At 43.4% G+C, this 12,700-nt stretch overlaps 1 protein-coding gene across 4 annotated transcripts in view; it reads right to left on the bottom strand.

Annotated features, from left to right (window-relative positions):
• Nucleotides 1-12,700, bottom strand: part of TBL1XR1 (TBL1X/Y related 1) — a 180,905-nt gene that overhangs the window by 28,166 nt on the left and 140,039 nt on the right. For all 4 annotated transcript variants that reach the window (XM_077290504.1, XM_077290501.1, XM_077290500.1 and 1 more), the window contains one exon: nucleotides 6,040-6,280. In XM_077290504.1, the coding sequence (XP_077146619.1) occupies nucleotides 6,040-6,280 (241 nt within the window). The remainder of the gene's footprint in view (nucleotides 1-6,039; nucleotides 6,281-12,700) is intronic.

The raw sequence follows: 12,700 nt of genomic DNA, 5'->3' as shown, positions 1-12,700 counted from the left end.
TTCACAATGTATTTCAAGGCACTTAACATGAATCGGACAGGAAAAAAAAAAAAAAAAAAAAAAAGTGATATATTTCATTGCACCATGCATAAACAGAAACTCGCTCCTCCCCAGAAGCAATGCTTGAAGAATACCCCCACATTCACTCCCAAAGCAGCACTGCCGTTCTTTGATTCCTCTATGACTGCACCCCTGACTGTCACACACTGCACCTCTCACAGTACGGTAGCTCCCATGTAATTCTGCTTCCACATGGCTCCTTAGCGCTCCTGCATTTTATTCTAGAGCCAGCACCAACTAGAACTGCTCAAACAACATGGATTATCCTTCCCTCTATGGTCTGCTAAATAAACTTATCAAAGATAATGATGGTGACTCCACAGCTCCCGTCACCCACTAACTGATGAGGGATTTTGTTATTATTAATTTCTTGTCGCAAAGTACAGCAGAGAAAATCTGCCTTTATCTGAGACCAAGTACATTTGGCTTAGAACGAAGTTTCCCCATTTCCAATCATTAAGCCCCCATAATAAAGATCACCTGCTCCACCAGTTATCCCAGCCACCTAGTGTCTTCTCCACACTCTTCAGCACAATGTGGACGGGCAGACTGGAGCGCCACCTGAACATTTACCTTTTGCACACGCCACTTTTTTTACTGCGCAATACTGGAAACTACATCATAAAAGGAAACATTTCCTGGATTGAAGCTTAGGACTTTAATTAGTGATACATTTCATTATAAGAGTCCACACCTGCCATTTACTACCTGCAACACGTCAGTTATACAACAGCAGAATAAAATATCCGACTGGCGTTTAGCCATGGATCTCTCCCATCGGCCCGGCTTTATTCTCACAATCCCTACATGTGAGTGGAGACCACAGAAGAGCACAGATATTCCACTTCTCAGAGGCTGTAGCTGAAGACATCATTTAGATAGAGCTCATTGGAAAGACAAAGAAGGTCCTCACTTCCCAGTTATAAGCAGAATTTCATGCCCTGGCAATGCAGCTATGCTGAACTTCCTGAGGAAATGGTCACATCCATGCTAGGAAACTCTTGACTAACATTCCATCTCCGTAAATTAGAATACTTGATAACACCAGCTTGAAAAAGTGATTTTAAAACCCGAAATGTTGGCCTACTGAAATGTATGTTCAGTAAATGCACTCGATACTTGGTCGGGGCTCCTTTTGCATCAATGCGGCGTGGCACGGAGGAGATCAGCCTGTGGCACTGCTGACATGTTATAGAAGCCCAGGTTGCTTTGATAGCAGCCTTCAGCTCATCTGCATTGTGGGGTCTGGTTGGGTAAGATTCTCTATGTGGTTAAGGTCAGGAGAGTTTGCTGGCCAATAAAAAAGTGATACTGTTGGTTTTAAACCAGGCGTTGGTACTTTTACTAGTGAGGACAGGTGCCTGCTGGAGAATGAAATTTCCATCTCCCAAAAAGCTTGTCAGCAGAGGGAAGGAAGCATGAAGTGCTCTAAAATTTCCTGGTAGATGACTCTGCTGACTTTGGTCTTGATAAAACACAGTGGACCTACACCAGGAGAAGACATGGCTCCCCAAACCATCACTGATTGTGGAAACTTCACACTAGACCTTGGAAATCGAGGTCCCAGAATCTGGAGGAAGAGTGGAGAGGCACACAGTCCAAGCTGCTTGAGGTCTAGTGTGAGGTTTCCACAATCAGTGATGGTTTGGGGAGCCATGTCATCTGCTGGTGTAGCTCCACTGTGTTTTAATCAAGACCAAAGTCAGGGCAGCCGTCTACCAGGAAATTTTAGATCACTTCATGCTTCCCTCTGCTGACAAGCTTTATGGAGATGGAAATTTCATTCTACAGCTGTGGATGGAATCGCGATCCAGCTGTGGGTGGAATCACGATCCACCCGCAGCTATTAACCCATTAAATGCCGCTGTCCAACGCGGGTCACCGGTGGGTGGGCATGACAACCAGAGGTCTCCTGGAGACCGCTATGGTCGTAACTGCCGGCTTGCTATGAGCGCAGCCCAGTGGTCATAGAAAAGTGAGGTATTCTGCTACATAGAGGCGATCTGATCTTCGACTGTATGTAGCAGAGCCGATCGGATTATGGCAGCTTCTAGTTTTCCATGGAGACTATTGAAGCATGCCAAAAGTAAAAAAAAACAAAAAAAAAAAAAAACACCTTTCATGACCCGGGGTATTTTTGTTTTTCGCTCCCCTCCTTCCCAGACCCATAACTTTTATTTTTACGTCGATATGGCCATGTGAGGGCTTATTCTTTGCGGGACGAGTTGCACTTTTGAATGACACCATTGGTTTTACCATGTCATGTACTAGAAAATAGGGAAAAAAATTCCAAGTGTGGTGAAATTGCAAAAAAAGTGCAATCCCATGCAGGTTTTTTGTTTGGCTTTTTTGCTAGGTTCAATAAATGCTAAAACTAACCTGCCATTTTGATTCTCCAGGTCATTACGAGTTCATGGACAACAAACATGCCTAGGTTCTTTTTTATCTAAGTGGTGAAATTTTTTTTTTAAAACTTGACAAAAAAAAATAAATAAAAAATTGCGCCATTTGCCGATACCCATAGCGTCTCCATTTTTCGTGATCTAGGGTTGGGTGATTGCTTATCTTTTGCGTTCTGAGCTGACGTTTTTAATTATATCATTTTGGTGCAGATACGATCTGTTGATCGCCCGTTACTGCATTTTAATGCAATGTCGCGGTGACCCAAAAAACGCAAATCTGGAGTTTCAAATTTTTTTCTCGCTACGCCGTTTAGCGATCAGGTTAATCCTTTTCTTTTATGGATAAATCAGGCGATTCTGAACGCGGCGATACCAAATATGTGTATATTTGATTTTTTTTATTGTTTTATTTTGAATGGGGCGAAAGGGGCAGTGATTTAAACTTTTATATATATTTTTTTAAACTTTTTATTTTTGCCATGCTAGAAGCTGCCACAACGCAAAGCACAGATCGCTCCTATGTAGCCGAATTCCTGCATTGCTGTGAGCACCGACCACAGCAATCCGGCATCAACAACCATAGAGACCCCTGGTTGTTATTCCGATGCATCGCTGACCCCCGATCATGTGACGAGGGTCAGCGATGCGCTCATTTCTGGCCCGATGGCCAGAAGCGGTAGTTAAGTGCCGCTGTCAGCGTTTGATAGCGGCATTTAACTAGTTAATAGCGGTGGGTGAATCGCGATTCCACCCGCCGCCATTGCGGGCACATGTCAGCTGTACAAAACAGCTGACATGTTCCGGCTTTGATGTGGGCTCATCGCCGGAGCCCTGCATCAAAGTAGGGGATCTGACCTCAGACGTACTATCCCTTCTGAAGTTAGAAAGGTGTTAAAAATTTTAAAAACATATATAGAGTTTAAATCACCCCCCTTTCGCCCTTTTCAAATTAAAACAATAATAAAATCAAACATACACATATCCAGTATTGCCGCGTTCAGGATCGCCCAAAATCAATAAAAAAAAAAAAAAAAAAGAATTAACCTGATCACTAAATGGCGTAGCGAGAAAAAAGTCAAAACGCCATAAGTTTTTTTTTGTTGCATGACATTGCCTTAAAATGCAAAACTGGCGATTAAAAGATCGGATATGCACAATGGTGACTTTTTTTTTTTTTTTTTAAACTAAACTTTGGATTTTTTCACCACTTAAAGAACCTAAACATGTTTGGTGTCTATGAACTCGTAATGACCTGGAGATTCATATTGGCAGGTCAGTTTTAGCATTTGGTGAACAAAAAACAAGCTCTCACATGGCCATATTGACGGAAAAAAAAAAGTTATGGATCTGGGAAAAAGGGAGCGAAAAACAAAAACGCAAAGACGAAAATGGGCTGCCGCGCGAAGGGGTTAAAAATTGATTTTTTCATATGGCCTTTTGCTCCAAAATCTGCATCAAAGAATTCCATGTAAACACAATAAAGAGTGACAACACAATGCAAACATGGCATCCTACCGGTTTCATGTGTGCTGCAGATCAAGTAAAGTTTTCACTGAATGGTAAATGGCATAAATTGTTCTAATACATTTTGAATTACAAAAGATAAACTGTTCATAAATGTGAGGAGCTAACGCATCACTTCAGTGTTTGTATTTTATTGCAGTGCTGAAGTGGCGCTAGTAATCAATGCTTCCTGCCCCTACTCATACTTACCAGCTGCCGTATTCATCTGTTATCAGCGCAGCTCCCATCTGTCTCCTGCACTTTATGACGTGCTGGCTCGCTCTAGTGTTTGCTCAAGCAATCCGAAAGTCACAACTCAATGTAAGCCTATGAGAGGCAAAACGATGCTCATAGGCTTGCATTGAGAGATTATGCTGTTAAATTAGACTTTCAGTCAAAAGTCGGGGTCAAAAGATGAGGGAACGAGACCAGCGTGAAGTGTCGCTTTAATTTGTGCTAAATTATTGTAGTCGCTGTCACTTTTTTTTCATTCTGCCACTCCATATTTATCAAATGCCACATCTTCCAGATAAATTTGGCACAAATCACACCAGCGCACCTTTTTATGCATAGTAGTAGACTTCCCAGTGTTAGATTAAAGCCAGAAACTAACGTAACAATTGTCACACATCAATGTTAGGTTTTTGCGCCAATTGCTACTTTTTATGGAATTAGCTCTCTTCCCAATGTTATAAAATATCGGGAGATTAAGGAGTTGATTGCCACTCATTAAATGTAGAATTTAGCACTTTTTTTATACATGATAAAAATTGCAACATAAATGTATTTGCTGGATGCCTTAGTTATTCTAGCCAGGTAATGGCTGTTTTAACAGACTTCTTGAAAATTGTGCAGAAACACAACGTTGCAGTGGACACTAAAATGTTAACACTTTTCTCCCCTACTTTATCTGCAGTAGGTTTTTATCTTTTTTAAAGAAAAATAAGATGTAAGAAATGGATTAAAGCATTGTTAAATTTGGCTTAGACATTTTAAAATATACCTTTAAAGGTACCGTCACATTAAGCGACGCTGCAGCGATAGCGACAGCGATGCCGATCGCTGCAGCGTCGCTGTTTGGTCGCTGGAGAGCTGTCACACAGACCGCTCTCCAGCGACCAACGATGCCGAGGTCCCCGGGTAACCAGGGTAAACATCGGGTTGCTAAGCGCAGGGCCGCGCTTAGTAACCCGATGTTTACCCTGGTTACCAGTGTAAAAGTTAAAAAAACAAACAGCACATACTCACCAGCGCGTCCCCCAGCCTCTGCTTCCTGACACTGACTGAGCTCCGGCCCTAACAGCACAGCGGTGACGTCACCGCTGTGCTTTCACTTTCAGTTTAGGGCCGGCGCTCAGTCAGTGTCAGGAAGCAGAGGCTGGGGGACGCGCAGGTGAGTATGTGCTGTTTGTTTTTTTAACTTTTACGCTGGTAACCAGGGTAAACATCGGGTTACTAAGCGCGGCCCTGCGCTTAGTAACCCGATGTTTACCCTGGTTACCAGTGTAAAATATCGCTGGTATCCTTGCTTTTGCTGTCAAACACGGCGATACACGGCGACCTAGCGACCAAATAAAGTGCAGACCTTCTAGCAGCGACCAGCGATTTCACAGCGGGATCCAGATCGCTGCTGCGTGTCAAATACAGCGATATCGCTATCCAGGTCGCTGCAACGTCACGGATCGCTGGCGATATCGCCTAGTGTGACGGTACCTTTACTTAATATTGGCAAAACACGGAGAGCCACCAGTAGACCAAATGAGTGCACCAAAAGGTGCCTGTTAGATTATCCTCCATAATGTGTCTCCCATTTACATCTCCAAATGAATGGTGATGTATAGGGGCTTGTGGCCGGGCTTCAAACGACACCGTGATTTCTGCTACATGCAGTGATGCTGTGGTATCGCTGTAGACTGCACACCAAGTTCTCTAAGCGGACTAACAAAGAAGTAAAAAATAAAAAAAAATAAAAAATTGTGACCCAACTTGGGCACTACTGTAGGTTTCTATAGTTGTGTTTTCTTGTAAGACATACAAATGATCACATTTCAGGCCAGTTTCTGAGTTCACTCACTTGGCAGTGCATGTCCTCCATTCTCCTCCCCATTCGCTGCATTTTCTCCATTCTTTGTAGACGGCTGTTGGTTATTTGCTGATGCAGCGGCTGCAGCTGCGGCAGCAGCAGCTGCCGCGGCAGCTTGCTGTTGTGCAAGTTTGTCCCTATATGCTTGCTGCCTCGTCTGTACAACATCAGGCATAACCGCATCAATCAGGGAGAGAGACTCAATTGGCCTCCCGTCAAAGAGCGTGCCATCCTAGAGGAGACAAGAAACAAACTTAAACATAAGACTTCAGGAAACAGCTGTTCTATTGCAAATGAAAAGAGGCTTTAGGGTGTTACATATTAGATGAGGTCAGAACACCTCCTCAATAACAGTTTCTAAAGATCACGCCGTGGCTCACCAATTTCTCATCATTGCACCTTCAGTATCTGATCACACTGGAGTCAGGAAATCCTATTTTCATGATAATATTTCCTGAATCTGTTTCCAGGAGGTGATCACTGACGTCCAGGTCAGTGGATCTCAAGGCTTAGAAAGCCCTGTCTGATCCTGGCCTACAGCATACCGTTCTAGGACAAGTTTTGCACCACACACAAGTAGGATCCGACATGCCGAGGGTTTACACATGGAAGACGATTTGCCCAATGCAAGTGTCCCTTGGTGGGTCTCATTAGATGTTTAAAAGGGGTTTGCCCACAAACTTCTCACTTATCCATACGATTGCTGGAGGTCTGACCACTGGGACTCCCAGAGTATCAGAGTCTCCTGTGTGAAAGAATTGTGAGTGCACATATGAGACGCCCACTTCAATCACTTAGAGGACTGACAGACAGCTGAGCTGTCAGCTCAATGGAGGGGAGTTGTGGTCACGTGTCACACTATGTGCATGTGGGACTTTGGGAACTCCAATCTCACGATCAGGTGGAAGTCATTAACCATTTCCCAACATGTGACATAATAGAACGTCGCATGTCTGATGCAAGGGTATAGAGCAGGTACAGGAACACTGGCTTTATTACACAGGGACCCTGCATCATACCAACTACTTGCCTGCACATGTCTAAGGCTACGTTCACATTTGCGTTGTGCCCCGCAGCGTCGGCGACGCAACGCACAACGCAAATGTGAACGCATGCACAACGCAGCGTTTTTTGACACATGCGTCCACTTTTGCATGGTTTTGGGCGCAGAAAAAAAACTGCAACTTGCTGCGTTCTCTGCGCCCTGACGCATGCACCACAGCGACGCATGCGTCACAAAAAGCAAATGCAACGCATGTCCATGCGCCCCCATGTTAAATATAGGGGTGCATGACGCATGCGGCGACGCTGCAGCACCCGACGCTGCTTCGCCGAACGCAAATGTGAACGTAGCCTAACAACAGAGACTGCAGCTTGCTCTGACTGCTGCGGTTTATCCAGTTAAATATCGATGTCAAACTTACCGTAGCATTTACCCCATTCCCGCATTAGGACGTGAATTAACAACCTGGAGTGGGATCCACACGTGTGGAGGAGGCTTAGGAGCTGAGCCTCCACCATATTTGGCTGATGCCTATTACAGAACAAAACTATAAGCGTGGCTGTTAACCCTTTAAACGCCACTGTCAATCTCTGACAGCAGCATTTATGTTGGAACGCACCCAACTGCTTGCATGCATGGACTCCCACTAACCTCCTGTGATGGGATCTAAGCAGTCAGAGGTCTACTTACCGCCCCCATAACTGCCATTTTAGTCCTCCTATGAAGCCCCCTCTTTGGCCCTTAATTTTAACTATATAAACAAAATACAGTATACCGCACAAGCAATCAATTAATCCCAGTTTCAAGTCCCCAAAGAGGACAAAGGAAGCACTTTAACGGATCCCACCAATTTGGAGAAGGTTTTCTCGTGCCATATTGTACTTCATGACAGTGGTAAAATTTGTTCAATATTATTTGCATTTGTAAAGAGATCGGAAATTTGGTGACAATTTGGAAAATTTCTCAGTTTTCAAATTTTTCATTTGTATGCCCTTAGAGAGTTATGTCAGACAAAATAGTTCATAAGTAACATTTCCCATATGTCTACTTTTCTACTTTACATCAAAACAATTTTGGGAAAAAAAAATGTTGTCAGGAAGGGATAAAAGTTTTCCAGCGTTCTCATTTTTCCAACTTTTTTTTTTTTTTTTGGGACATCACATTTGAAGTGACTGAGGGGTGTATATGACAGACAATACACAAAAGTGACACCATTCTAAATTGCACTTCTTAAGGTGCTCAAAACCACATTCAAGAAGTTTATTAACCATTTAGGTGCATAAAGGGGAAAAAAAAAATGAACATTTAACTTTTTTTTTTCTCACAATTTTTAATTCAGATCAATTTTTCTTTTTATTTTCACAAGGGTAATAAGAGAAATTGCACATCAATTTTAGAGTCCATTTTTGCTGGAGTACAGATATACCGGAAATGTGATGGAAAAATACTGTTTGTGTGCACGGTTTGGAGCGCAGACTGTGGTGAAATGGTCTGCATGTGCCAGGTCACATATGGAGAGCCCTTGATATGTCTAATGGTGGAAATCACCCACAAGTGACACCATTTTGGAAACTACACCCCTGAAGGAATTTATCTAGCGGCATAGTTATAGCAATGATAATGCTTTTGGTTTTACTGGTGTATGAATTTATAATGTGGTGGTATGTGTAAGTTGTCGATCATACATCAGACTATAATAGTGTGTTGCGTCAACATTTATTAATTTATGGACGTGTGGTACGCTTTGAAGAAATCCTTAATGCGAAGGCCAGGTTTCACAATAGTAAATTGGGTCTTTTCGGATTTTCCTTTGGAGCATTATGCTGCACCTTTTTTGTGTTCTTTCCTTCTTGGCCGTTTGGGGAACTTCTGCTTGAAAATGTCAATCTGGGACAAAATGGGCACTATCCGTTTCAGAAGTACTGGGACCCTTTCCATCGTGAGCGCCAAACATTAGGGCCTTGATGACTACCTCCTGAAACTGAAGGAAGGTCCTCTTATTGCCTGCAGATCAAAACCAACAAAAGAATTGTACAGTGCCATCTGTACAAAGTGCGCAGCCAATTTTTTGTACCATACTTTTGCTTTTTGAATGGCACTGTATGGTTTGAGGACCTGATCTGAGAGATCGACCCCCATGTACAAATTAGAATCCACAATACAATCTGGCTTTGGGACTTTTGTGTGTTGTGGTACCGCTGACATTAACAAGGGAGTGGTTGTCGCCAGTGTATGGGTGTCAAGATCAGGATAATCCCGCTTGTCCTTATACTTGACTACCAGAATGCTCTTGCTGCACTGGGCTCTGTTTTCGCACTCTCTCAGCATTTGCCCAATTAGTGGCATAGGGAGGCCTCTCTGATTTTTTTTTTTTTTGCACGGTGCCTCATGCACCTGTAACTCTGCACTTTATGTTTGGTCAGAGCTAATGTTACCTGCACTTGAATAAAAAGAAATTGCATTCAAGAGAGTGTGCAGTGAATTTGACTACCTAGATGTCCCAGGGGCTAATAACCTCCTTCCACCTGCACTTCGCCTTCACTGTGTACACACAAATTTCCTTCTATTGCTTAGCCTGCTTGGCTGTCGAACCTGTAACCGTATGACACCACGACCATGAACAACATCTTGTGGCTTGTCACAACCTCCAGCGATTTCCTTAACCCCTTAGTGACGGAGCCACATTTTTTTTTAAATCTGACCAGTGTCACTTTATGTGGTAATAACTCTGCAACGCTTCAACAAATCCCAGTGATTTTGAGACTGTTTTTTCATGACACATTATACTTTATGATAATGGTAAATTTAGGTCAATATGTTTTGTGTTTATTTATAAAATGTCAGAAAAATTTTAAAAAATTTGAACTCTTCTAAATTTGAATGATTATCTCTTTAATCCAGATGGTCATACCACAGCGAACCATTAATAAACATTTCCCACATATCGGCTTTATATCAGCACCATTTGTAAAATGTTATTTTGTTTTGTTAGCATTTTATGAGGTTTAAAAATGTAGCAGCAATTTTTCTTATTTTCAAGGAAATTAACAAAATTTCTTTTTTTAAGGACTTATCCATGTTTGAAGTGACTTTAGGGGTCCTATATATTAGAAAACCCCCAAAAGTGATATTTTAAAAACAGTACCCCCTGACAAATTGAAAACTGCTATCAGTTAGTTTGTTAACCAACCCTTCAGGTGTCTTACAGGAATTAATGCAAAGTGACATGACAAATCAAAATGTGTATTTTTACCACCTAAATGTCACTAACTTCTGAACAGATTACTACAGCAGTCAGACTCTAAGGCCACTATTTGGTCATGAATTGCCATGGCAAACGTCAGGACCACAAAATCATGATCTGAGGGCACCAATTTGGATAAAGAGGAAGCCCTCACACTCTTTTAACCATTTATAAAGATGTAGTCACTATTGACAGCAGCATCTAAGGGGTTAAACAGATTTGGATGGTGCAAACACTGATCGTGGCTGATACAGCAAGTTGTCAGCTATAGTGTACAGCCGACAGCTGCTGGATTGTCACATCTATGGAGAGGCTATTCTCTTATATCTCAGGTCAGTTAAAAGACGTATTGGCTGTCATTAAGGGGTTAAAACAACAGCTAATTACATCTTTCTCGCAGTCTCTAGTTCGGATGTCAATTAGTCTTGTTTGACCTTCATTGCACCACTCTTGCATTATACCATAGAGAGAACAAAATTCCGAGCGGGCTCAGAAGCCATCTATGGACACAACCTTTTTTCCGATAAACCCGAATACTGTGAGAAGGTCCAAAGAAAGAAAAGAAGAAAAAAACAAAACAAAAAAAAAACAGGACTATGACCACATCATCAGTACGCACCCAAGACAGAAAACAAGAACGAATATCTTTAGTCTACACCCATCACCCCCTCATGCCCCAAATTCATATGATCATCTGCAAACACTGACCACTTCTACACCGTGCTTATCCATCCATTGAAGCCTTTAACCCCTTTCTGACATTGGACGTACTATCCCGTCGAGGTGGGGTGGGCCCGTATGACCACCGACGGGATAGTACGTCCAGAGCGATCGGCGGCGCTCACGGGGGGAGCGCGGCCGATCGCGGCCGGGTGTCAGCTGCCTATCGTAGCTGACATCCGGCACTATGTGCCAGGAGCGGTCACGGACCGCCCCTGGCACATTAACCCCTGGCACACCGCGATCAAACATGATCGCGGTGTGCCGGCGGTATAGGGAAGCATCGCGCAGGGAGGGGGCTCCCTGCGGGCTTCCCTGAGACCCCCGGAGCAACGCGATGTGATCGCGTTGCTGCGAGGGTCTCTTACCTCCTCCTCCTCCTTGCAGGCCCGGATCCAAGATGGCCGCAGCATCCGGGTCCTGCAGGGAGGTGGCTTCACTGCGCCTGCTCAGAGCAGGCGCCGGGAAGCATAGAAAAAGTGCACGTCAGATCGGTGATCTGACACCGTGCACAGCAAAGTGTCAGATCACCGATCTTACACTATAACATGATGCGCGCGTCTTTCAGTGTGTGACGGCTGCCAATCATAAAAATCCGCTAAAAAAAACCCGCTATAAAAGTAAATCAAACCACCCTTTATCACCCCCTTAGTTAGGGAAAAATAAAAAAAATAAAAAAAAGTATTTATTTTCATTTTCCCCATTAGGGTTAGGGCTAGGGTTAAGGCTACAGTTAGGGTTGGGGCTAAAGTTAGGGTTAGGGTTTGGATTACATTTACGGTTGGGAATAGGGTTGGGATTAGGGTTAGGGGTGTGTCTGGGATAGAGGTGTGGTTAGGGTTACCGTTGGGATTAGGGTTAGGGATGTGTTTGGATTAGGGTTTCAGTTATAATTGGGGGGTTTCCACTGTTTAGGCACATCAGGGGCTCTCCAAACGCGACATGGCGTCCGATCTCAATTCCAGCCAATTCTGTGTTGAAAAAGTAAAACAGTGCTCCCTCCTTTCCGAGCTCTCTCGTGTGCCCAAACAGGGGTTTTCCCCAACATATGGGGTATCAGCGTACTCAGGACAAATTGGACAACAACTTTTGGGGTCCAATTTCTCCTGTTACCCTTGGGAAAATACAAAACTGGGGGCTAAAAAATAATTTTTGTGGGAAAAAAAAGGATTTTTTATTTTCACGGCTCTGCGTTATAAACTGTAGTGAAACACTTGGGGGTTCAAAGTTCTCACAACACATCTAGATAAGTTCCTTGGGGGGTCTAGTTTCCAATATGGGGTCACTTGTCGGGGGTTTCTACTGTTTAGGTACATTAGGGGCTCTGCAAACGCAATGTGACGCCTGCAGACCATTCCATCTAAGTCTGCATTCCAAATGGCGCTCCTTCCCTTCCGAGCCCTCCCATGCGCCCAAACGGTGGCTCCACCCCACATATGGGGTATCAAAGTACTCAGGACAAATTGGACAACAACTTTTGGGGTCCAATTTCTCCTGTTACCCTCGGGAAAATACAAAACTGGGGGCTAAAAAATAAAAAAATTTTCCCACAAAAATTGTTTTATTTTTACGGCTCTGCATTATAAACTTTTGTGAAGCCCTTGGTGGGTCAAAGTGCTCACCACACCTCTAGATAAGTTCCTTAGGGGGTTTACTTTCCAAAATGGTGTCACTTGTGGGGGGGT

The sequence above is a fragment of the Ranitomeya variabilis genome, chromosome 2 (genome assembly GCF_051348905.1).
Source record: "Ranitomeya variabilis isolate aRanVar5 chromosome 2, aRanVar5.hap1, whole genome shotgun sequence".
Lineage (NCBI taxonomy): Eukaryota > Metazoa > Chordata > Amphibia > Anura > Dendrobatidae > Ranitomeya > Ranitomeya variabilis.
The sequence above is the reverse complement of the archived record's forward strand: the minus strand, read 5'-3'. Positions and strand labels throughout refer to the sequence as shown.